Source organism: Primulina tabacum, chromosome 8 (genome assembly GCF_025594145.1).
Source record: "Primulina tabacum isolate GXHZ01 chromosome 8, ASM2559414v2, whole genome shotgun sequence".
In the NCBI taxonomy this organism is placed as follows: Eukaryota; Viridiplantae; Streptophyta; class Magnoliopsida; order Lamiales; family Gesneriaceae; genus Primulina; species Primulina tabacum.
Genome location: NC_134557.1, coordinates 35,550,773 through 35,576,512, shown reverse-complemented (window position 1 = coordinate 35,576,512; position 25,740 = coordinate 35,550,773). Strand labels below are relative to the sequence as shown.

At 40.5% G+C, this 25,740-nt stretch overlaps 2 protein-coding genes across 3 annotated transcripts; both read right to left on the bottom strand.

The window, feature by feature from the left end:
- Nucleotides 1-7,423: 7,423 nt before the first annotated feature.
- Nucleotides 7,424-9,220, bottom strand: LOC142554707 (uncharacterized). Its single transcript, XM_075665377.1, has 4 exons — nt 9,017-9,220; nt 8,309-8,845; nt 7,912-8,212; nt 7,424-7,797 (listed from the first exon to the last, which is right to left on the bottom strand). The coding sequence occupies exons 1-4, from the start codon at nt 9,218-9,220 to the stop codon at nt 7,424-7,426; spliced, it is 1,416 nt and encodes a 471-aa protein (XP_075521492.1).
- Nucleotides 9,221-14,599: 5,379 nt separating this feature from the next.
- On the bottom strand, nt 14,600-24,291 carry LOC142553969 (prolycopene isomerase 1, chloroplastic). Of its 2 annotated transcripts, none has more exons than XM_075664547.1 (9): nt 23,965-24,291; nt 18,302-18,525; nt 17,995-18,105; nt 17,355-17,408; nt 16,920-17,207; nt 16,221-16,430; nt 15,973-16,131; nt 15,441-15,677; nt 14,600-15,074 (listed from the first exon to the last, which is right to left on the bottom strand). In XM_075664547.1, exons 1-9 carry the CDS (start codon nt 24,161-24,163, stop codon nt 14,760-14,762), a joined length of 1,797 nt encoding a protein of 598 aa, XP_075520662.1. In that variant the 5' UTR covers nt 24,164-24,291; the 3' UTR covers nt 14,600-14,759. The 2 variants fall into 2 exon arrangements, with proteins under 2 accessions (XP_075520662.1, XP_075520663.1); XM_075664548.1 differs by having other exon boundaries at nt 14,603-15,074; nt 16,239-16,430; nt 23,965-24,289.
- Nucleotides 24,292-25,740: the final 1,449 nt, after the last annotated feature.

Here is a 25,740-nt window from a genome sequence, read left to right as displayed (position 1 = left end):
ATTCTCAGTGTGTGAGAACACTTTCGTGTTGTCTTCATAGATCAGTTCTCACACACTCATACACCATCACTCACATATACAGAAAATTGAGCGTACTGATAAGTTGAGTGAGTCTTGCACAAAGACGTAAAACTTGTGTATGTAGTCTTTGACACATAGACATTAAACAAGTGTTGGCTGGAAGGTGCTGCCTTCAGTCTAGGCTAGGAGTTTAGTTAAGCAGTAGGGTAAGTCCTAACCTGAGTGGGATTGTACAAGGCATTGTATAAATCGAAGTCTTCTAGTGGAACTTACCCGAGGTGGTAGAAAGGGTGACATAGGAGCAGTTGAAGTCTCCGAACATCTATAAACATATCTTGTGTTATTAACTGTTTAACTATTGTTTTCAAATTGATTTGATTAGTTCGAGCTGTTATCAGTTCAGTTTTCACCCTAACTGAACTGATATATGCAAGAACTGATCCCCTTATATCAGTTAATCAGTTTACACAATTTAAAAGCTTTAAATTTATTAACTTTCTTAACGAAAGATTATTTCGAGTATTTTTCGCTTGGTTAAAAACCAAACTCAATCTAATTCATCGGTGTTTACATTCTTCGAACACGAGCTATTGCAGCTCATTGAGAATATTGTGTTTGAAGCACCTTCAAAAGGTGCCCGAACCGATCCATCAAATACATTGGAATTTGCTATGGATGAGAGCATAAAACCAATAATTTGTTTGAAGGGTATGTTGACTCAGATTATGCAGTATGTTTTGACTCCAGGAAATTATTTTCAGGCTATTACTACCTATGGTGAAGCAATATGATGGAGGGCTAGCCTACAAAAGGTGGTTGCATTGTCAGCCACCGAGGCAGAGTACATGGTCGCTATAGAAGCAATAAAAGAAGGAATATGGTTTCAAGGCTTCACAAAGAAACTTGGGAAGTATCAAGGTCAAATGGTGATACATTGTGATGATCAAAGTGCATTGCATCTCATGAGGAATCCTATGTTTTATGAGAGGTCAAAACATATCGATATAAGGCTTCATTTTATTTTAAAAATATCGGCAATGGGCACCATTAATGTGGAGAAAATAACATCATTGGAAAATCCAACAAATGTGATGAACAAAAGTTTACCAATATCCAAGTTTAAACATTGCTTGGATCTGGTAAGGGTAACAAGCCTTAGGAATAAGGGAAAATCAGCCAACAGAGAAAAAAACAAAGGAAGGTAGAAAACAGAACCAAGGTGGAGAATGATGAGAGTTGGTCCTGCTTCTAGAAAAATGTATCGATGCACTATGAGAATAAGTGTGACTTGACCATAAGAAGAAGTGATAAAACTCATTGAGTTGTGATAGTTTTTAGATGGTTGGAAGCAGTTGTAACTAATAACTGTAGGACCACTATAAATAAGAGAATCAAGTTGTATAGTGTGCATTCATTCAAAGTTTATAGTGGAAAGTTTCTTGGAGTTGCCTGCCGTGGAATAGGTGATATATCAAACCATGTAAATTATGTGTCTTTCATATTCTACCATTTTTTGTGATTCTTGAATGTGATTTCTGTATTTTTTGTTCATTGCTTAATCCATCGATATAATAGTTGTGTTTGGGTGATCATATTCTGGTGATCAATCTTCTGCCGTCAATTCAAACATAAGTTCTGAATTATGTTGATCTAATTCATCTAGAGTTAAATTCATAACATATCTCATTGCATTATAAAATATATTAGATAAATAAAGGATTGTCAACATTTGTAAGAGAATGATCACCTTGTACATTTAAAATAAATCTATCTAATTAATTGCATTGAATTTTTAAAGATACTTTTGTTATTTAGATACAAAGTTTTCATCTTTTAAATATATTTTGTAAAGTAGCTTTAGTTGTAATTTACATGTAAAACTCAATCTATGTGATTAAATTAATTTTTTGTAACTCTAGATACAAGAAGATTTTGCTCGGAATCGATTCAGAAACAATGGTTAAGTGACTGAATAAAGAAGGGATGCCTTGTTCACATCTACTTAATTTGATTTCTATATGTTCGAACCTCTTGGCAAGAGATTGAGAAGTCAGGTTCAAACATATCTACAGAGAACAAAATAGGGCAGCTGACTTTTTTGGCTTCTGAGACAATGAAGTACAATAAATGATACACAACTATTTGAATCCCTCCTCTAGACCTACACGATATCATTGAAAAAGACAAGATAATAATACGTTCTTGTAAAAGGAAAATGATATATTAGTCCTTCATTGTTGGGTAGGCCCTTTATCTTGTAACCAAAAAAGTATATGACAAAGTTGATTTCCTAAAAGAATTATCGACTTTTGATTAGATCAACCTTTTTTTTCCCATTTTATTGAAATGTGGGGTTCTAACAAAATTGTGATATTTTTTGTAGAAACATGTGTTTATTAAGAGCCTGAGTATAAAGTTCAGAAGGTTGATGTAAGTAGTGAATACATACGTGAAAGAAACAGAAATGGTTAGACTATATTTCGGGATGCCTAATTTTCTCATGACTTCGAGGGACAAGAGGCCTTGTGTGATATCTAGTTCATCCACAATGAATCCGCATGATTAACTTTTTTTACTTCGATTCGATTCGTTTTTCTACTAAAACGATCCAGTTTATTCTGTCTGGACAATTATCTAAATCAGTAATTAATGTATACTGATGTGACCTCGCTGAAACGGATGAGCCGGGTAAGGGGCTCCAACGGATCAAATCAGTAATTTATAGTGTTTGGGAATTTGAATGAAGGTAATGGCTTGGATTAACATCTGCAAACAAGAAAGTAACTCGTGAATGGGCGCCGGAGGGATGTCCGGCGTAGCCACTCCGATGCTAAAGTCAGCAGGTTTTCAGATGAACACAAGCAATATTTGAGAGAAAATATATAAGTGCTTAAGAGTTCAAAGATTTCGGAATCCAGCCCCTATAAATGACACTAATACCTGCTATTTATAGTAGAAAAATGGGGTAGGTACCTCGATTCTTGTGCCACCTACTAAGTATAGCAAGTCGGCTGCCCATACTTGTAGCTTCTGATGATTTCTAGGACACTTCAAGCCCAAGTGGTTCTAACAGAATAGACATCCTGTATCAATCATACTCGAGTGTGGTGCAATTCTCGAGGTTTCCCGGGAAGAGAAGTGCCCGGATGCTTTGTACATGAGAGCCCGGGTTCTTGTACATGAGCCCGGGTTCTTGACTGCCTGGGAAGAGAAGAAGTTCCCGGGCAGTGAGAAAAGTAACCGGCACGTTATCTCTGATATGAACTATCCCTTAATATCCCACTTTGATACATGACCCGGATCTTTATGGAGGTATCACCACCCATCCCTAAAATAGTCGGGCTAGAGCTTGACTCGCTGTTCCGATCAGCCATACTTGTAATTTCGTAGGAATATAATTTAGAATGTGTAAGAGCATCGGGGGCTTCAAAGATCCCTTAGATGGGATGAGATACCGGGGTCTGATACCACCCGTGTTTAAGGTAATATTTCGGGGCCTCACATCTCTCGGGTTTGAATAAGATGCCGGGGCTTCAAATCTCCCGGGCTTTGGATAAGATGCCGGGGTCTCAAATTTCCCGGGCTTGAATAAGATGCCGGGGCCTCAAATCTCCTGGGCAATTGGATAAATGCCGGGGCTTCAAATCTCCCGGGCTTTGGATATTGTGTCGTTTAGTATTCTCGGGTAGTCCAAGGGGTGTCATTATGACACATGCTTTAGCATTTATACAGCCGAAAATCGTTTCATATTCCGAGGCAATAATGAGCATGTCTCCTCGACATCCATACACGTCCTTTCATTAGCCTGCACAATTTCCTATATCCATCTTGATCGTTCGATCTGATTTAGATCAACGGTGGAGATTGATTCCTTCCCCTTATATATAGTAACCCTCCTATTTTTCAAAAATTACTTTCAAATTCAAACTCTCGGCGAAGCCCTTGCAATTTTTTCTTGAAGCTTCTCCGTGCAAACTTGCTTTCCTCCGGTGTTATTCCCCGTCGCAACTGCTCAATCCACCTCTTCTTCAAATAATCGTAAGTTTTCTCCTTCACATCATGTCTAATTCCTCTTTTTCAACCTCTGGAGCGAATGCGCGAGGCTCTCCTAGTGACGAGTTCGCCGCGATGCGCTCCGATTCCTCCCCATCTCCCCCCCTCCGTTCTATTAGCCAACCTTCAAAAAAACCAGTGGCCCATCAAACCAAACCAACTTCTTCAAAACTTTCTACTTCTAGTCGCTCCCGAGCTCTTGTAAAGAGCAAGGGCAAAGGTCAAAGCCCGGGCTTTGAGCCCTCCTTCAACCGAGACCCCGGGAGTTCCCTGGTTTTCCTCCATGAGCAGCACCCTGCACTCGAGGGCAGACGAGGAGCTCCGGGTTTTGGGGTCTATCCCCTCTAATTTTTCCATTTTGATTCCCGGTCCTTCTGATCGGGCAGATCACCCCCCACCCAGATATATAACTTTCTTTCGGGACCAAGTTATAAATGGTCTCCGATTTCCTGTCCCTCCCTTTTACATTGTGGTCGCCAAATTTTTGGCGTACCGGTTAACCAGCTTCATCCTAATTCTTTTAGGATTATGGACTCAACCTATGTCCTTTTTAAAATGAACAATCTTATCATCACCCCCCTTATCCTTCATTATTACTTCTTTTGCCGGCTCGGGGATAATGCATTTTCCCTGACTGCCCGGCTGAATGCCCGATTCCTTGATGACATCCCTTCCTCACAAAAAGGTGGAAAGGACGATTCTTTTATATTCAACTCCCGGGTCCTCTTCTCTGTCTAACCTGGTTTCTCACTTCCCTTCCCCCACAACCTGCCCTTCCCCAATCTTACAAATTTGAGGAGCCTTTTCTTGTAAGCCAGACATTGGTGGAGGGGCGTAAATACTCCTCATCCACCCTTATTTCCAACGAGAACTTGATTGCTTACAAGTTGAGTGCCCAGGTTGAGGACCCCTTGGACCGGGTAATTGACGAGGTAGCGGGCTCGGGCTCTCAACCCGGTAATGGTCTCTCCTTCTCCGTCTCATTATTTTCTTAATTTGTTCGTTTAATTTTTTATAACCCTATCACCTCCTTATGCAGATAACTCCGAGATGCAGACAGCTTTTGCCAGAAAGCGGGCAGCTGAGAAGGCAGCCCAAGAGAAGAAAATGGCAGCTCGCCGAGCAGCTGCTGAAGAAGAGAGGAGGCAGGCCGAGGAGGAGGCAGCCTCGAGAGTGGAAGTTTCCCGGGATAACAATCCCCGGGATCAAGAAGGGCTCGGGCCTCGGGTGGTGACCGAGACTATGGAGGAAGCCGAGGATCTCATTCCTCTTAGTCAGAGGAAACGAAGAGCTGTCACCGTCCCTGAGCTGATCGTCCTCGAAGGCGGCCAGGGCACCTCCCGGTCTGTTCAATCAACTCCCTTTGCCAACAACCCTCAAATGAACCCGGCCAAAAGCTCCCTCAAACGGATCAGCCTACTCAGGCTAACATTTTTTTTGAGGGGGCTACTGCCACTGGTGTTAGGCGCCTCAAGCAGATACTCAGCCCTGCTGAGACGGTATTCTTGAAAAGTGCCCCTGCCAGCGTTAGATTCCTGGAGGGATCAAACCGGCTTCTGTCTATAAGCTCTGTCTTCTATCTCTTTTTTTTAACTCTTTTTTGTACAGGCTGCCTAGATAATAGTCTCGGCTTTTTAAGAGGTGGCAGCAGTGGCCAGAAAAAAAAGGTCAGCAAGCCCGGGCGACTCAAGAAATTCATTACCATCTTCAAGGAGAGATTGCCCAGGTTCAGAAGCTTCATGAGGAGAAAACTGCCGGTCTCCAAGCTTCTCTAGAAATGGACAATCAACAATTGGTTTCAACTCAGCTTGCTCGAGATGAAGGCTTGGCCCGGTAGGAGGCCTCTCAGAGGCAAATTGCGTTCCTGGAATCCCGAGTTCGTTATCTCGAGGATGAAGCCAGCACACAGCAACATCGGGATGTTGTTTCTGAGGATAAGCTCAGGCTCTTACAGCTGACCCAAGAGAAATGGAGGACTGTCTTCCTTCAATCTGCGGAATTCTAAGCGGCTGTTGAAGATAGATCGTATAACTACTTCAAAGTCGGCTTTGAGAAGTGCCGGGAGCAGTTTGAGGAAGAGGGCCTTATCCCGGCAGGCAGGAAGGGCTTCCCAGATATTGACAAAGCCATCGACTCCCTTCCCAAGGATGATGATGCTGATAAGGAAGCTGAGAAGGGTCCCGAGGAAACCGAGGAACCCTCCACTTGAATAGCTTTTTAGCATAGGATTATAATTTTGTACTTTTAATTTCTTTGTAATTTGTACTTCTCGGCCTCAGGGCTCTTTATCAATGAAAATTCCTAATTTCCTTCCTCCCTTCTTGTAATAACAACTTGCCATATATTCAGCACCCGGTTTTCTAACATGATCTCAATGTTCACGTCTCAATAAATCAGAATAAGTGTTGAGAAATAATCGGGAACTTTAGTAAGTGGCCGGGCTGCTAAGCTTTTGAATCCGAATAATAATCCTTGTATTTTCATAAATGCTCGAGATATAAACCCTTTTAAGTTAAGGCACAAAAAATTTGCATTGTACGAATGGCCAGCGTATAGAAACCCTGGGCCGGGGAGCATGTCCCGGGACTTGGGAATGGTCGAGGTGTGGTGTCCCGAGCCAGGGTGTAGTGCCCTGGGCTTTTTAAGAACCAAGGTATGGAGCCTTGGGCCGGGGAGCATGTCCCGAGACTTGAGAATGGTCGAGGTGTTGTGCCCCGAGCCAGGGTGTAGTGCCCTGGGCTTTTTAAGAACCAAGGTACGGATCCTTGGGCCGGGGAGCATGTCCCGGGACTTGGGAATGGTCGAGGTGTGGTGCCCCGAGCCAGGGTGTAGTGCCCTGGGCTTTTTAAGAACCAAGGTACGGAGCCTTGGGCCAAGGAGCATGTCCCAGGACTTGGGAATGGTCAAGGTGTGGTGCCCCGAGCCAGGGTGTAGTGCCCTGGGATTTTTAAGAACCAAGGTACGGAGCCTTGGGCCGGGGAGCATGTCCCGAGACTTGGGAATGGTCAAGATGTGGTGCCCCAAGCCAGGGTGTAGTGCCCTGGGCTTTTTAAGAACCAAGGTACGCAGCCTTGGGCCGGGGAGCATGTCCCTGGGACTTGGGAATGGTGGTGCCCCAAGCCAGGGTGTAGTGCCCTGGGCTTTTTAAGAACCAAGGTACGGAGCCTTGGGCCGGGGAGCATGTCCCTGGACTTGGGAATGGTCGAGGTGTGGTGCCTTGAGCCAGGGTGTAGTGCCCTGGGCTTTTTAACTAATCGAGGCTTGGTACATCCCGGGTTAAGATACAAGAAACAATATATAACACTTTTCTCCGAGAAAATAGACATTTCATTATAACTTCCTACATCTCTCAAGCATAATACTTCTTTAAATTAAATACATTCCAAGGTCTTTTTAGAGAACGTCCTTGGGTATCTTCGAGATAAAAAGATCCCGAGCTAACCCTCCGAGTGATTTTGTAAGGTCCTTCCCACCGATCTTCCAGTTTTCCAACCTCCCCAGCTGGGTTGACTTTCTTCATGACTAGATTCCCTACTTGGAAGTCTCGGATCCGAACCCTTTTGTTATATGATTTCATAACCCGGCTGCGATATGATTCCATTCGAATGAATGCTCGGTCTCTCTTTTCTTCTATTAAGTCCAATTCCATGGCCCGGCTTTGATCATTGTCGTCCGGGTAAGATTCTATCCGAGAAGACATTTGCCCGATCTCAACTAAAAGGACTGCTTCAGAACCATATACCAAGTTGAAAGGAGTTTCTTGAGTAGGTGTCCGGGGAGTGGTTCTGTATGCCCAGAGAACACTAGGTAATTCATCCACCCAATCCTTCCCTTTACCTTGCAGCCTGGTTTTCAATGCTTGTATAATAATTCTATTCACAACCTCTGTTTGGCCATTAGCTTGAGGATAGGCAACAGAGGTAAAGGACTGGGTGATCTTCATTTCCCGGCACCATGATGTAATCTCTTTGCCCTGAAACTGTCTTCCATTATCTGAGATCAGTTTTCTGGGTACTCCAAACCGGCATATTATGTTTTTCCACAGAAATTTCAAAACTTCCTGCTCAGTGATCTTGGCCAAGGGCTCAGCTTCCACCCATTTAGAAAAATAATCTACAACCACTAGTAAGAATTTTTTCTGATCAAAGGGGCAAGATGCTCAAATAGGCTTCATAAGAGTGGCCGGGCTATGTTGAAAATTTGAGTGGTCTTGACACCTTTCACAAGCCTGGACCACTCGGGTTGAATCTTGGCAAAGAGTTGGCCACCAGAATCCGGCAAGGATTGTCTTATGGGCCAGAGCTATCCCTCCAAGGTGCTCAGCACAGCGCCCTTCATGAATCTCTTGGAGGACATAATTCACTTCTCCCTCATATAAGCATTTTAATAATGGTCCCTGGAATGATCTACTGTATAAGACATTGTTTAAGAGAGAAAACATGGGAGCTTGTCTCTTAATCTTTTGAGCTCGGGATTTATCCTCGGGCAGTTCTTTATTTTTAATGAATTTGATCAATGGTGTCATCCAGGAGTCCTCGGATATGGGTACTATTTCTTCCTCGGCCGAAAGGACCAACCGGGTAACATGCAAGACTTCCCGAGTACTGAATTCTGCTAGTGAAGCAGCCATTTTTGCCAAAGCATCAGCCTCTCCATTCTCCTCCCGGGGTATTTGTTCAATACTCCAATCCACAAATGTTTCTGCTTGGGCTTGAATGAGCTGTAGATATTTGAGCATCCTGTCATCCTTAGCTTCATAAACGCCCTTTATCTGTTGAGTGATTAGTTGTGAATCAGAGTATAGAATAATCTGGGAAGCTCCAACCTCTCGGGCAGCTCGGATACCGGCGAGGACAGTTTCATACTCGACCTCATTATTGGTTACCCGTGAATCAATCCTTAGTGCCAATTTAATCTTTTCTCATGGGGGAGATATTATTACAATCCCTACTCCACACCCAGCAAGGCTAGACGCCCCATCCACAAACACTCTCCATACTTCTTCTTCCTCGGGTTGAACCATCTCGGATAAGAAATCTGATAAGGCTTGCGCTTTGATTGCAACCCGAGGCTTGTATTCAATGTCATATTCTCCCAGCTCTGCTGTCCACTTGATCATCTGTCCGGATACTTCTGAATGAGTCATGATCCTGCCAAGAGGAATATTGGTAAGAACAATGATTTGATGTGACAGGAAGTAAGGTCGTAGCTTCTGGTGGTCATGATCAAGGCCAAAGCAATCTTCTCTATTTCACTGTAACAGAGCTCGGGGCCTCTTAGAGCATGGCTGACATAGTAGACAGGCTTTTGATCAGAGCCTTCTTCTTTTATTAGAACCGAGCTAACAGCATACTCCGTAGTAGACAGATAAACGAATAGCTTTTCCCCGGGCTCCGGCTTCACCAATACAGGGAGCTCTGCAAGGTGAATCTTCAAGTCCTGGAAGGCCTGTTCACATTTCTCATCCCACCCGAATTGTTGGGCCTTCCTTAGGACCTGAAAGAAAGGATAACTCCTCTGTGCTGACCGGGATATAAATCGAGACAGGGAAGCAATCCTCCCGGTCAGCTTCTGTACTTCTTTGACCGATCGAGGAGATGACATGCACAACACGGACTTGACTTTTTCCTGATTTACCTCAATCCCCCGGTCGGTCACTATGAAACTCAAAAACTTGCCACTCTTTACACCAAAAATGCATTTGGCAGGGTTGAGCTTTATCCCGTAATGCATTAGAGTGGCAAAGGTTTCCTCCAGATCAACGATGAAATGTGCCACCTCTTTAGAGTTGCCCAGGATATCATCCACGCATACCTCCACATTCCGGCCCAGTTGCTTCTCAAAGACTCTGTCCATGAGACGCTGGTAAGTAGCCCCTGCATTCTTTAAACCGAAAGACAATACAACATAGCAAAATGTACCTCCCGAGGTGATGAAGCTGGCTTTATCTTGATCACTCTTGGCCAAGGGAATTTGATGATATCCCTGGTAAGCATCCATGAAACTCAGCAGTTCAAAGCCCGAGGTGGAATCTACCAGTTCGTCAATCCTGGGCAGTGGGTAATGGTCTTTGGGGCAAGCTTTGTTGAGGTCGTGGAAATCTACGCACATTCTCCACTTCTCGGTGGACTTAGGTACCAGCACCACATTCGAAAGCCATGTAGAAAATTGAATTTCTCGAATGTGGCCGATTTTCAGCAGATCTTTCACCTGTTCATCAATAACTTTGTCCTTTTCAGGACCAAAGTGCCTCTTCTTCTGTTTCACCGGGTTAGATCCCGGGAGAATATTCAATTGATGCTACGATATCAGGGGCGAGATCCCATGTCAACTCCAATTGGGACCAGGCAAACACATGAATATTAGCTTTTAAACAATTGATCAAACTAACCCGGGTGGATGCACTGAGGTCCCAAGCCACCCGGATTTGCTGCCTTGGTCCGACTTCTATCATTTCATGCTCCTCCTCTGCCACAAAATGTACTTCCCCCTTCTCCACTATTCTTCCTACCACTTCATCAACTCTCGCTTTCATCCCTTCCCTCCTGGTTTTGCTCTGATCAGCCCAAACTGCTTCCACATAGCATTTTCGGGAAGAAGGCTGATCTCCCCTGGACTTCTCCTACCCGGGCTCCTACAGGAAATTTGATCTTCTGGTTGTAGATGGATGCCACAGCTTTTAATTCGTTCATAGCTGGCCTCCCCAGGAATGCCACATCTTTAAAGATAACATTAACAGAGATGCCCGAGTCCACGAAGACTCTCAAAATATCATAATTGGCTACCCGGGCTTGGACAACCAGGGCGTCATTATGGGGTAGATTAACCCCTTTTAAATATTCCGGGCCGAAACTGATAACCGCCTCATCTCTCCTCACCCCCTCCACTTCCATACAATCCTTCCTACTCCTTGACTTCCTTGACCGATTGGAGTCTCCATCAGTGGAGCCTCCTAATATCATTTTAATCAACCCCATGGCAGGGGGCGAATTCTTCTTTCTCTCCGGCTCAGGTTCTCTCCTTTCTCCCGGGCTCACTCCTCGGATTACTTCTTGTACCTCTTCCTCGAGTACTGGACCCTGGCTGTCGAGATGTCCAGGGAGGCAATCTCGGTCTCTTATTGGCTTGACTAGGCTCCGGGACAGAAGGTAAGACATAGTCTCCCTTCAATGTTTTGCAGTCCTCAGTCTCTTCTCAGGCCGGGCTGCTTGAAAATCCGGGGCCAGATCTCTACTGTATTCCTGCACCTCCCTCTCTCGAGCAATCTTTAGAGGCACGTGGTGAGAAAAGTGCCCTGGATTACCCCTCCTCTGTCCCTTCTCCTCGGGCTTAGACACCCGGTCCTCTCTTTCCTTCCTCACAACCTCCCTCTTTTGCTTCTGGGCCTCCTCCATATTGATGTATTTTTCTGCCCGGGATAATAAGTCCTCGAAGTCTCCGGGCACTTTCTTGGTTAATGACTTGAAAAATTCACCCTCCCTCAAGCCTTGGGTGAATGCAGTCGTTTTTGTTTCAGTGGCACAAGTAGGAACATCCAGAGCCACTCTATTGAATCTTCTGATGTAAGCTCTTAAACTCTCCTTCGGGCTCTGTTTGACCTCAAAAAGACTAAAAGCAGTCTTCTTGTATTTCTTGCTACTGCTGAAGTGGTGTGATAACACCTTCTGAAAGTCTTTGAAAGAATAGATGCTTTGAGGAGCCAATCCCTCGAACCACCTCTGAGCAGAATCTACCAATGTTGTCAAGAACACCTTACACTTGATTCGATTAGTGTAACAATGTAACATGGCCATATTCTCAAACCTGGCCAGGTGCTCCTCGGGGTCTGCATTGCCATCGTAATCCTTTATTTTGGCAGATTTGAAGTTCCCGGGAAGGGGTTCCCGGACAATGGCTTCAGCAAATGGGCATCCTTTGGCGATTTCCCGGGAAGTACTCCGGCTCTCCAACTGCCCTTCCAGGACCTTCATCTTCTGTCTTAGTTCCAACAATTCCTCCGCTACAGTTGGGGATTTGGACCCAGCACTAGACTCCTCGTCCTCTCTCCTCATCTCCTCCTCCTCCCTCAACTCCTGCTGCTGCTCCTGCTCATTCTCCTGCTCTTCTCTTGGAGGAGTAGCCTGGCGTGAATGATTTCTACGGGCCATGGCCTTATCCACCGCTTCACAGATCATTCTAGCCAAATCCTCCGGGGTCGTGGTAATAAGATTAGGTCCTGTGGGAGGAGCACCACCACCACCTTGTCCCGAAGTACGCGCATTATCACTCTTAACCCGGGAATTATCCTGGTTAGTTCTTCGCGTATGAGCCATATCAACGTCTTAGTCTCAAGTTTTCCACAGACGGCGCCAATGATGTGACCTCGCTGAAACGGATGAGCCGGGTAAGGGGCTCCAACGGATCAAATCAGTAATTTATAGTGTTTGAGAATTTGAATGAAGGTAATGGCTTGGATTAACACCTGCAAACAAGAAAGTAACTCGTGGATGGGCGCCGGAGGGATGTCCGGCGTAGCCACTCCGATGCTAAAGTCAGCAGGTTTTCAGATGAACACAAAGAATATTTGAGAGAAAATATGTAAGTGCTTAAGAGTTCAAAGATTTCGGAATCCAGCCCCTATAAATGACACTAATACCTGCTATTTATAGTAGAAAAATGGGGTAGGTACCTCGATTCTTGTGCCACCTACTAAGTATGACAAGTCGGCTGCCCATACTTATAGCTTCTGATGACTTCTAGGACACTCCAAGCTCAAGTGGTTCTGACAGAATAGACAACCTATATCAATCATACTCGGGTGTGGTGCAATTCTCGAGGTTACTCGGGAAGAGAAGTGCCCGGATGCTTTGTACATGAGAGCCCGGGTTCTTGTACATGAGCCCGGGTTCTTGACTGCCTGGGAAGAGAAGAAGTTCCCGGGCTGTGATAAAAGTAACCGGCACGTCATCTCTGATCTGAACTATCCCTTAATATCCCGGTTTGATACATGATCCGGATCTTTATGGAGGTATCATATACTATAAATTATAACCCATATATTTTTAGTTAGTTTTTTAAAATATTTAAGATAAAGTCTAAATGAATTAAAAAAATAATAATCAACTAAAAATGTATAATAAACAAAAATACATTTAATTAAACTTCAATTTTTTCGACCAATTCGTTCTAACATATATTATAGGAAAACATGACCATAAAAAATTCTTTTTTAATATTTATAAAAAAAATTAGAAAAATTTGTTTTCGGTTCGTTTGTCTGTTTTTTGGGTTTGGATTTTTGTTTTTTGTTTTTCTTTTCTCCTCTAAATCAAGAGTATATCTCTCGTGAGACGGTTTCACGAATCTTTATCTGTGAGACGGGTGGGTCAACCTTACCGATATTCACAATAAAAAGTAATACTCTTAGCATAAAAAAGTAATATTTTTTCATAGATGACCCAAATAAGATATTCGTCTACAAAATACGACCCGTGAGACCGTTTCACATAAGTTTCGCCCTAAACCAGTTATAAAATATTTTTTCATGGATGACCCAAATAAGATATCCGTCCCATAAAATACGACTCGTGAGACCGACTCACACAAGTTTTCGCCCTAAATCAAAGTTATAATGCCACTCCAACCAAACGAAGCTGGGAATTTCATGATTTTATGCCTCAAGAGTCAAGACCATCTAATTAGAGTAGGCCTAATTACACCTTAGAATGGTCAATTGAAGCTAGGAACCTTTGTTGGTCCAATCGAGAATAACTTTATCTTCAAAGTGGGAAAAAACACCACAAGTTCTTTGCCATTTTTTCTTCGTTTCCTTTTATATTTGTAAAAGACACAAAACTGCAGGACCACACCAAGAACAATTTTTTTTAAAAAAAAAAAAATTAAATGATTAGTGGGGTTCGGAGAAATAAGAGACTTTATTCCCTATAAATAGCTAAAATAAAATAGAAGGGAATAAAATTTAAATACAAAATTTAAACACAAAAACTCATGTGTTTAATATCAAAATATATGGAATACTATACATGTAAATTAAACACAAAAACTCATGTGAGCAGGTCTCACAGGTCAATTTTGTGAAACAGATATTCAATATGGGTCATCCACAAAAAAATATTACTTTTTATGTCAAATACATTAATTTTTATTGTAAATATCGATATAATTAATCCGTCCGCCTTACGAAAGACCGTCTTGTGAAAGACGTATTCTAAATTAAATAAAATTGATCCATCTAATAGAGAACCCTTCAAAATCATGCATAAAAAAAAATAATATTTTAGTGTTTTGATAACAATCATTGACCTATGAATCATCATACTGTCCACAAAATTAAATGTTTAATTGGTCTATCAACTTTATCTTATTTGTAATATGGCCCCATCAACTCATATTCAAGGACTACTTGTATTTCTTCAGCAACTGAGAAAAATTCATTGTGTTTGCCAGCTTGTTTTTTCAGCACGAAATACATTTTTTTAACACAAATTATTCAATTAATTGAAGTATAATGCATAATGACCATCTTCACCTTCTTTATAGAAAGAAAATAAATTTATATGTAGTTTAGATGTAAAATATCTTAGTGCACTTTTGAAAAAAATAGTAATGTGCTGGACATGTTGCGCCTTGTGTGTAGATACATAGTTTAAGCCAAGAAAAGATGCGGACACCCATAAGAATCGACTCTATATTCCCACGGCATCAAGAAGTTGAGAATGCTGAGACACAGAGACTAGTGTGTTCGCAACGATGGCACCACTGGCAGCAACTGCAGGCACACCTATGCCTGGAAAAGTTGAATCCCCGCAGCAGAAGAGTTGCGAAATGGGAGTCGAATGTCCAGGAAACGAGCCCTTACCAGCTTTTATAGCTGGACCGTACGTTCCTCTGTTGCGACGAAGAAACCTTTTGTGTGTTAATGGGGTTCCAACCAACTTCACCTCACATTTTTCGCGATCGAAACCTGGTCCAAGAGCTCGTTCTACGGCCTTCCACATTACCTAGAATATAAGACGTTTTTAAGGGATGCTTTGTTTCAATAATAGGAGTAGAGAAAATTGGTCAGAAGTATATTCAATGACTAAAGAAAATAGAGTAGAGAGTTCACAACTATCGTCAGCAATGCCAGCCAACTTAAGAAGATATAGAACGAAGGTTAAACTAGACATCGGCATTCTTGACAGTGTCAACCAAGTAAATCATCCACAACATTTCATAGAACCAATGAAAAGGCTAATGTTAGACTAACTGGATTGAAACTCAAATGGTTGTGAATTGCAAATATTATTGTTGGAAGATATGAAAATATCCCTGTTCGTTTAACAATAATGGATTAGGGTAGTGAATCAGTCAGAATAATTAATTACCTCACTTCTTTGAGCCTTGAGTTCCTTGTACTCACTGCTTCTACGATCCAGCCCTTCCCAGAGCTCGAATGGCTCAGTTCCAGGTGTATAGGCATGCAAAATATGTTTCCCTTTTGGTGCAAGATTTGGACTCAGTGCACTGGGAACAGATATTAAAACGACATTCTGATCAGAATCGACCCCTCTTTCCCAATCATTAACGACAATGTGATGGATTTCCAGGTCTTCACGTATACCCTATTCGTTGAAATATTTATTTGGGACAATAATGAGCACACCAGAATGAGGAAGATTTGGTAGAAGCAGTCATAATGATAGTACTACCAAAATATGCAGTCAATCCCTGTACTCAACCAGAGAGTGTCGATTAGCCAAGCCATGGTAGTTGGTTTTAGAGGACTTGAAATCCAGACTCTTCCATTTATAGTGCATGTAAAATACGCGAACATATTCATTTATCTGATACTATCCTATTATTTTTGGTGAACACATCGTCAGAATCACAAATTAGTGGAGATCTCATAGAACTCACCTCAGCATCAAAACCCAAATGTAGATGCATAAAAGATTCACATTGTGGGGTTGCTTTAACCTTCTCCTGATAAGACTCAGGAATAGCTTCCACAGGCAACAGATTCAGCGTGTCCCACATAGATCCATTGCTGACAACTGCCTTTTTAGCACGAACAAACTGAATGAAAGATATATATATATTTTTTAAAAAACAATAATGTAATATGTTAAAGAGAATAATCTAGCTGATTCACAATTTGTTTATACTTTAAATTTTCTACGCACTTGTCCGCCTCTTAGTTTTACTCCAATAGCTCGACCATTTTCAACAATGATATTCTCCACATGACTTCTAAGAGAGAGACGACCATTGAACTTCTGAAGACCTCGGACAAGAGCATCAACGATGGCTCCACTTCCATTTAGAGGATACTCTAAACAGCATCCTGGTTTGTACCATTCGGAAAACATGTATATCTGAAAAAAGGTATGAGGATAATTACATCTGATGTTCATCAAAACTCACTCATGTTACTGACACAAGATTCAAAGATTGTCTTCTTTAGAGAAATAGCGTAAAGACAAACAACCGGATCAACAAGGTTTAGAGTGATAGAGTTTATGGAGTTGAAGCACCAAACATATGGGGTGCCAAATCCTATGTAGTTGGAGACCAATAATTCCCATGCTCACTCGTATGGCACCCTACATGGCACATGGATTAAATTGTGGCACCTGAATTGCTATATAGTCTAAAAGATTTGAGTTGCATGATTTACACTATATATAACATTTGGATACAGTCGCGGTTACTCTCTGTTACATACTTCATAAAAGATATCATGCAATCTAATACAAGTTTAATGCCCAAAAAAAGGATGAATCTATCGTAGAGCAATCTCCCAAAACAAAAGGGCGCCATACAGCTGAAGAATACTACTTGGAATTTAAGGAGAAAATGCTCACAATCTCTGCTGACAGTATGCCATCAGATTTCACTCCAGCTAGCAAAAAGGACAGAAGATCCACCCAGTTGCGTACAAAAGGATCTTTCAGCTCCAAAGAGTCCATTACTTCTGAGAAGGGTCTGAGAAGCTTTGTGGCACCAAGAGCTCCCCGAGGTCCCATTTGAACGATGGATTTTAAGAGAGATGGGGCATATCTAGCACCAGAAGTAGAAAGAACACCCCAATCACCTCGGATTGATAGAGGAGGAAGAGCCATTGCAGCTGTAGACAGTGGAAGTACAGCATCCTATAAAGAACATAATGCAAAGATGCATTAAAAGTATATTAGTAAACAAAATCTAGGTAATAGAGTTTTAGAAATTTAACTATTTAAGGATCTGTCTCAACCATCTAAAATTCAAAAATAACATGTCATGAAACAAAACATACTCACAAGAAGTTTTCTCCATTCTCGTACAGCATCCAGACCAGCATATGTCTGTAAATCCTGAAGAATAATACAGAAATAATATGGATTTTTTTACAATCTAGTGCTACATGTCAAATAGATTGACATGAATATCATCACTACTACAGACAAATACGAGTCTTTTGATTCCATGCACATTCAAAGAATAGACAAGACATCCCACAATCATTTGACAAGTATCATTCGTTACTTGCATCCTTATCAATTGCTTTCACTTTCCGCCTAATAATCAATTATAACAAAAGCAAACTGTGCGAAAGCATCATCTCAGCAGTATCATCTTTCTTATCCTTGGTTTTTACTTTCACCATCAGATATTGTCTCCAAAAGGATTATTCTGATCGTTCCATTATTAAATACAACTCGACGTCTAAGAATCAAAATTCCTAACAAAACATAAGCACATGGATAATGACTCTTGTCAAAGTTTGAAGTGTACTTATGACGAGTTTCCATTCTATGGCAAAGTGGACGATATGCAGAATTGTCCCAATGCTTAAAGAGGGAAAGGACACAACAGGAAGGAAGCATATAACCGAAAGGTTTTCAAATTGCTCTGATTTATGGTACAAGCACTAGCTGAAAAGAAAATCAATAAGTTCACCTTCAAAAACTCTGTTGGACCGATCCGAGATAAGAAATCACCTTCAGGTATGTATACCATCCATGAATCATAGGTTGCACAGGGAAATGATTCACCCAATGCATCAAGGACCTTCAAATAATTGAGAAGAAGACCATTTCATGAATATATCGAGTTTAATGTTTGATTAACATATCAATAAAGCAGTGGATTTTTTTGGCTTTTGGAGAAAAATAGATTCAGCTAATCACAAACTTTAATCGGTAGTCATGCAGCATCCATCACTACAACAGACTAAAAGGTTGAAGTGAAAAAATACGAAACATACTTGAGCTAGAGGGTTAGCCTGAGGACCCCTTGATTGAAAACCGGAGAACAGAGATGGACCAGAGTCGAACTTGTAGCCCTTGATCTCAAAAGAATGAGCAGCACCACCGGGTAAATCATGGCTTTCCAATACCAAAACATCTTGCCCATACCTAGCTAGTAGTGATGCACAACAAAGACCAGCAATGCCACTTCCTATGACAACGACATCTGCCTCGGGTTTGCCTGCACATCATTCTGCAGTCACATTAAATCATTGCGGTGGAGTTAGAAACCCAGCCATGGATATGAATTCTTGTTGCACTAAGTTTTGCTCTGAGACTCATAGCAGCAATCGTTTTAGCCCAAGATCATTTCACCAATGGAAGACTAGTAACACTTCCGTAGAAAAGATTGTTGTTGTTTATAGAAAAGATTTTATTCGTTTATTTTGTAAATGTTGATTGAGATAGAATTAGAAGATTTGACAGGATGTTAACAAAGTCCGATTCCTCTTCTTCCTCGACAGTGGCTGTCAGCAACAACACTCCAGCTCCGATCGCACCTCTGTCCGGGAGCGATCTTTCATCTCTTCATATTATGGCACACAAGCTCGACGGAAAGAACTACTTACAATGTACGTGGAAAATTGGGTTATCTCACTGGAGACCTTCCTTCTCCCAAGCAATCTGACCGATCGTATAAAATCTGGATGGCTAAAAATTCTATTGTGAGCTGATCGACTCCATGGAACCACAGATAAGGCATCGCTATCTATGGTTCCAGACAACAAAATATGTTTGGGACGCAGCCCGTCGCATGTACTTGGATCTCGAAAATGCGCTCAAATATTTGAAATTCTGTCCAAACTCAAAGAAATGAAGCAAGGGTCAAAATCTGTAACCCAATATTTCACTAAAATTCAAGATTTGTGGCAGGAGTTGGACCTTTTTCTTGATGATCAATCCACTTGTGTTACGTGCAGCACCAAATCCAGAATCTTGAAAAAGAAAGGGTGCTCGATTTTCTGGCTGGCCTTGATCGGAACCTGGTGGCAGGATTGTTGCCCGCAATCCTTTCCCTTCTCCCGAAGATGCATTTGCAGAAGTTCGACGTGAGGAGGTCTGCCGCAAGGTGATGCTTGCTGATGATATCGATCAACCTCTGTCAGCCCCTGAAGCATCAGCTTAAGTGTCCAACAAGCAGCCTGCACAAGGACCACAATCAAGCAGACGTCCTTGGTGCGAACTCTGTAACAAACCAGGCCATACAAAAGACAAATGCTGGGACATCTACGGTAAACCAGTAATTGGTAACTTGGAAAAAATCTGATGGCCGAGGATTTCACACTCAATCCAGCCAAGAGAACACTATTCCAGCGGGTGTCTCTGCCCTATTTAGCAAAGAGCAGATTGCTCAGATCGAGGAATACTGGCGGCTCATAACTCAGGGGTAAATAAATCCTCCATCCAGCTCCACCATCGGGTCATGCTCAGTTCTTCAATCTGATAAAATTCTTCATTTCCTCCTATTGCAGACCCTTGGATATTGATTTGGGGGCCTCGGATCATATGACAGGTAGTCACGTTTATTTTGTTCATCATTTCCTTGTTCTTGTCGAACCACTGTGAAAATGCTGATGGGTCTTTAACTCTTGTTGCTGGCATTGGCAATATCCAATTATCTCCACATATTACTCTCAAATCTGTTTTTCATGTCCCTGCTTTGAAATGCAATTTGATATCTGTTAGCAAAATCACACTTGATAATCATTGTGTTGCTAAATTTCTACTACTGTCATGTCAATTTCAGGACTTACCTTCGGGGATGACGATTGGCAATGTTAGGATTCATGGACTCTACTACTTCGAGGATACTTCATTAGGCAGTCCATGATCCTTGATGTCTCTTGTTACTTCTGCTTATTCCAATTCTAGTGATAGGAAAATAACGTCATGGCATTACAAACTTGCCCATCCTAGTTTTTCGTATTTAAAGCATCTGTCTCCGTCTTTGTTTAGTAATAAAACTCCTAATTCATGGCAATGTGAAGTGTCAGTTAGCTAAGAATATCCGTTCTTCTTTTTCTCCTATCCCATATACTCCTTATGCTCCATTTACTTTAATTCACAGTGACATGTGGGCCATCACAAATCACCACGTCCCATGAAAAAATATGGTTCCAACTTTCATTGATGATCATACATGGGTTTATCTTCTTCGTGACAAATTTGAAACCAGCCAAAACATTTAAAATCTTTCATAAGATAACACAATCTCAATTCCAAACCGATATCCGCATTCTTTGCACTGATAATTGAAAATAATATTTTAACTCCATCTTGGGAAACTATTTGTTGGAACACGGAATTATACACCAAAGTTCATGTGTGGATACTCCACAACAAAATTAAGTTTCTGAAAGGAATAACCGTCACTTCTTGGAAGTAGCTCGTTCCCTCATGTTTACCATGAACGTCCCAAAATATTTGTGGGGTGATGCCATTCTTACAGTTGCCTACCTCATAAATAGCCTTCCAAGTCGCTCACTATTTTTTCAAATACTCCTTTCTCTCCACCAAAATACATATCGGCGTCTTTCCCAATCCCATGACCTACATTTAAAAACATTTGGCTGCACAATGTTTGTACACGTTCATGCTGATCATCGCAGTAAACTTGATCCTCGAGCTTTAAAAATCGTCTTCCTCGGGTACTCTCTAACTCAGAAATGTTATCGTTGTTATTGTCCTCGCACCAAAAAAAATGTCTCATGCGATGTAACCTTTTTCGAAGACACACCCTATTTCCCTCAATTTCCCTTCAGGGGGAAATAATCCCATTCACGATGAAGCTCGTTGTTCTTGGGACATTCTTCCCTTGCCTGATACCACTATCGATACCACAGTTATTCTCACAGCCATTTCTTCGTGTGATCATCTCAAACCCATGATACTTCCACTTCAAACAATGATTCCACTCCAAATCACGAAGGAAAATCGGAAACAAGGGGAGTTTCAAGGAGTCAGCAAGAAATTCAAGCTACTTAAGAAGAGTCAAACCTCAAACTAACAAAAAACTTGTGAATCCTAGTTACAGCCATGAAGAGGAATTGGTGGTAAATCCTTAGCCTCTAGAAAAATCAGATATTGTTCTTACCAATTGCAATACGAAAAGGTTTAAGATTGTGTACCAAGCATCCTATCTCCAAGTTTGGGTCATAATCTAATCTCTCACCTTCCTTTCGTGCTTTTACCTCGAAAATATCCAATATATTGATTCCCAAGTCTATCACGGAGGCATCATCCATCCCTGAGTGGAAAACTGCAGTTCTCGAAGAAATGTGTGCCTTGAAACAAAACAATACCTGGAGCGTGGTAGAATGATCTCCAGAAAAAAACGTCGTGAGCTGCAAATGGGTCTTCATAGTCAAGTATAAGGCAGATGGTTCTGTTGAAAGACATAAAGGTAGCCAAAGGCTTCATTCAAACGTATGAGATTGATTACACTGAGACTTTCGCTCTTGTTGCCAAAATAAATACTATTAGAATACTTTTATCCCTGGCAGCAAACCTTGAATGGCCTGCCTCTGCATCAACTTGATATAAAGAATGCATTTCTAAGTGGAGAACTTGATGAAGAAGTTTATATGAGTCAACCTCCAAGATTTGAAGAACTAGGGGTAAAAACAGTGTGTAAGCTCAAAAAATCACTCTATTGGCTGAAATAGTCTCCTTGAGCATGGTTTGACAGATTCTCCAAAGTAATATAGGGGCTTGGATATGTTCAAGGACAAGCCGATCACACTCTTTATCAAACACTCTACAAAAAGAAGCATAACCATTCTTATAGTCTACGTCGATTACACCATTCTAACCGGAAATGACGATGAAGAAATGGAAAAAATCAAGATGATGAAGGCAAAGAGAATTCGAAATTAAAGATCTCAGAGCCCTGAAGTATTTCCTAGGAATGGAAATTGCTAGAAGCAAACAGGGTATCTCAGTTTCTCAAAGAAAATAAACCTTAGATCTTCTACAAGAAACATGTATGTTGGGATGCAAACCAAACAAAACCCCAATTGAATTGGGAGATGAAGCAAAATTTATTGAAGGAAGATCAGACCGGTTGATAAAGGAAGCTATCAACGCCTAGTAGGAAAACTCATCTATCTCTTATACACTTGTCCTGATATTGCCTTTGCAATGAGCTTAGTAAGCCAATACATGCATTCATCATGTCAAGGTCACCTCAATGCTGGATATCGAATCCTGAGATACTTGAAGCAAACTCCTAGGAGAGGATTATTCTTCACAAAGACTAATGATCGAAGTGTGAAGGCTTTCACCAATGCGGATTGGGATGGCTCCATCAACGATCAAAAGTCAACCACTAGGTACTATACGATGATATGGGGGAATTTAGTACCATGGCGAAGCAAAAAACAGACAGTTTTCGCAAGAAGCTTTGCTGAAGCAGAATATAGGGCTATGGCTCATGGGGTATGCGAACTAATCTGGATAAAAAGGGTGACGGAAGAGTTAAAGATTCAGTTTGAAGGTCATATGAAAGTGTATTGTGATAATACGTCAACAATCAGCATAGCTCACATTCCTGTTCACCATGACCGAACCAAGCATGTGTAAGTGGATCGACACTTTGTTAGGGAAAAAGTGGATAAAGGCGTCCTTTGTATTGAATATGTGCCTACATCCCACCAACTTGTAGATCTTCTTACGAAAGGATTAACGGAACAGACTCTTGAGTTTCTTATTGGCAAACTTGGCCCCATCAACATCTATAGCCGAGTCTGAGAGAGAGTAGAAAAGTTTTAAATTGTTTATAGAAAATATTTTAATTGTCTATATTTGTGTAAATATCGATTGAGATAGAATTAGAAGATTTGATAGGATATTTTATACTTTTAGAATTAGAACAATAGGATAATATTTTCTTGTTTCCTTAATTTACGGGATTGCTTCCTGCTGTAATCTTTAAATGATATCACATCATATTCATCAATAATATGCAGATTTCATTGTCTTGTAATCTTTAAATGATATAACATCAGATTCATCAATAATATGCAGATTTCATTGTCTTTCTCTGCGTTTTTTACTTCTATTTGGAAAGTATACTACCATACAAGCAAATAAAAACTCCAACAACTTCAAGTGATATCCGTGAAATGAAAGAACAATGAATTACCAACATTCAAATTGAAATAATTCCAACATTAGCAAAGCTAGAAACTCTACATTAAAAGTTCCTTGTTATTAGTAAACTAAAATGTTCTAATCCTCCGGGAAATTTAAGAGGGCGATAAATGCATTCGATATCATACTATCAAATGCAATGACACAACTAAAACTCTGAAAATTCAACAAAACGAATCACATCACGAAAGCCCCATTCTTGGACAAAATAAACCGAGCTTCATGATCTTTTCTCTCGTTTAACCAGTCTATAAACAAAAAAGGACCTATCCAAGAATTTAAATCCTTAAAATTATGGTTTCTTAAGCTCTTCGAGGCTATCATCAACATCCCTGCAATTCAATCCATAGCAACAACTCAACACACCACGTCGGGTAAAAACATGATTCCCAAAACCACATTATCTAAATTTACACTGGACAACAACGTTCTTGCATGAGTGAGAAGGGAAGATAAAGAAAGAAGGAACCTGTAAAGGTCTGATTTTGAGTGATTGTTGCTGGAGAGGTGTAGCCATTACCTTTGGAGCTGGACTCAAACCCAGTAGTACTGGAATTTCGAGCGAAAAAGGTTGGGATTCTGCATTTGTTCTTGGAATCGTAAACGGGCCGTTGAAGGAAAAGAGGAGAAGCAATCCCACAACTCACACTCAACGCCATGAATGACATGGAACCGAGTTTGCGTCTATGTTTCTTGGTGGAAGTGGAAGATGATGACGTGGCGCTTGCTCAAGCTTGAGAGCAATATGTGGTCTAAAATTTGATTTTTATGTGATTCATGTTTTTTTTTTGGGAAATGATCAATAAATCCTTAACACGAAAATACCATCAATTTCTTTTCAAACCCAACAATACTCTTTATTTAAATATTTCAATAATTAATTGAAGGTAGAATACCATGAAAGAGTTATTTTCACTCGTTGAAACAACTGCCTCTTGCACGATAGAAGACATTGATCTCCGACAACAAGCTTGCTAATAATAGAGGTCATCTTCAACGATGACGAAGGGACAAAAATCTTCTAGAATAAACGAAGTGTTAGATGTTGATAAGGGTTTGGAATCGTCGAAAGAAAAAAAAAATCCAAAAAAGGATTCGAATTTGTTTGCTTGAAATCTGTAACATATTCTAGAAATCAACCGAAATATGTTCTTTTTCGCAATAAACTAAAAAGTTTAGCATGTTGACGATCAAATTTTTCCTATTTTTTCAATCTGATCGTGTTCGTTTTGTCACAATTTTTTAGGTTTTTGTTTCAAATGTATTTCTACTTTTTTTGTTTACATAGTTTGTTATGTTTTATTTGATTGAATAAGTATTCTTAAGTTCGTAATTATTTGTTACAATTTGTGAATTTAATTATTTTATTCCCACTTTGTAGGGTTTTGTTTTTTGATAAGAAATTACTTTATAAATTTTATGTTGTCACATTAGAGTATTTATTTGAAATGCTTGAATAGTCTTTGTAAGTTCATAAATTCGTTTTATTTTGTTTTTGTTATTTGTTTATCACCAATATTTAGGTCATTCTTTAATTTGTTATGTGGTTTATTTTTATTAATTTGTCCTCTTCAATGGAATAATTATTCATTTGAAATGACTGAATGAGTGTGATAAATCTCTCTATGGCCATAATTTCGTTTGATGATTGATATATCATGAAAATGTAAAAGTATATCTTGGTTACAAAATCTCAATCTTTCTAAATGCTACTATATTGTTCTGAAATTTGATGTTTTTGTTCTTGAGATTATATACTAGATAGTGTGATAATGGTAAGTGAACAAAAGAGCAATTTTTATAAATTCATACCATATTGTTCCCAAATTTGATGGTTTTGTTCTTTTGATTGTATATTTGAAACTGTGATAATGGTAATATTTTCATATATTTTTTAAATATTAGAACTGTACTGATAGAGAGGAAATAATTGATGATCTTGAGTTGATCAATATTGAGAATGTAGTATTTTCACGATGCTCCTCTGCTTATTGTAAAAAAATATGGAAGAGTTGAAGCCGGTTATAGGTAATGAACAACTGAATAGGATAAATGATACTCCAGTTGGTAAATGGATAAACATGTCAATTTTTAAGTGAGTAGTGGCAAAATATACTGATAGGTGTCGATTTTACGTGTTATTTCACGTTGTTTTGAGTATGTTACTACGTAATTTTATTTTATTGATCACTGGATTTTATTTTATAAATTGTGTATTTGGGTGACTCCTCATTTGCATGTGTCA

What these genes read in the sequence shown, in the direction of transcription:
- LOC142554707 (XM_075665377.1), bottom strand. Translation starts at nt 9,220, where the DNA reads ATGACTCATTCAGAAGTATCCGGACAGATGATCAAGTGGACAGCAGAG. An exon ending in CTGGGTGTGGAGTAGGGATT is followed by an intron (nt 8,846 to 9,016) that starts GTAATAATATCT and finishes ATCACTCAACAG; the next exon opens with ATAAAGGGCGTTTATGAAGC. An exon ending in ATTGAAAACCAGGCTGCAAG is followed by an intron (nt 7,798 to 7,911) that starts GTAAAGGGAAGG and finishes GTTCTGAAGCAG; the next exon opens with TCCTTTTAGTTGAGATCGGG.
- LOC142553969 (XM_075664547.1), bottom strand. Translation starts at nt 24,163, where the DNA reads ATGTCATTCATGGCGTTGAGTGTGAGTTGTGGGATTGCTTCTCCTCTT. An exon ending in GTCCAACAGAGTTTTTGAAG is followed by an intron (nt 17,409 to 17,994) that starts GTGAACTTATTG and finishes ATTATTCTTCAG; the next exon opens with GATTTACAGACATATGCTGG. An exon ending in GAGAATGGAGAAAACTTCTT is followed by an intron (nt 17,208 to 17,354) that starts GTGAGTATGTTT and finishes TGTTCTTTATAG; the next exon opens with GATGCTGTACTTCCACTGTC.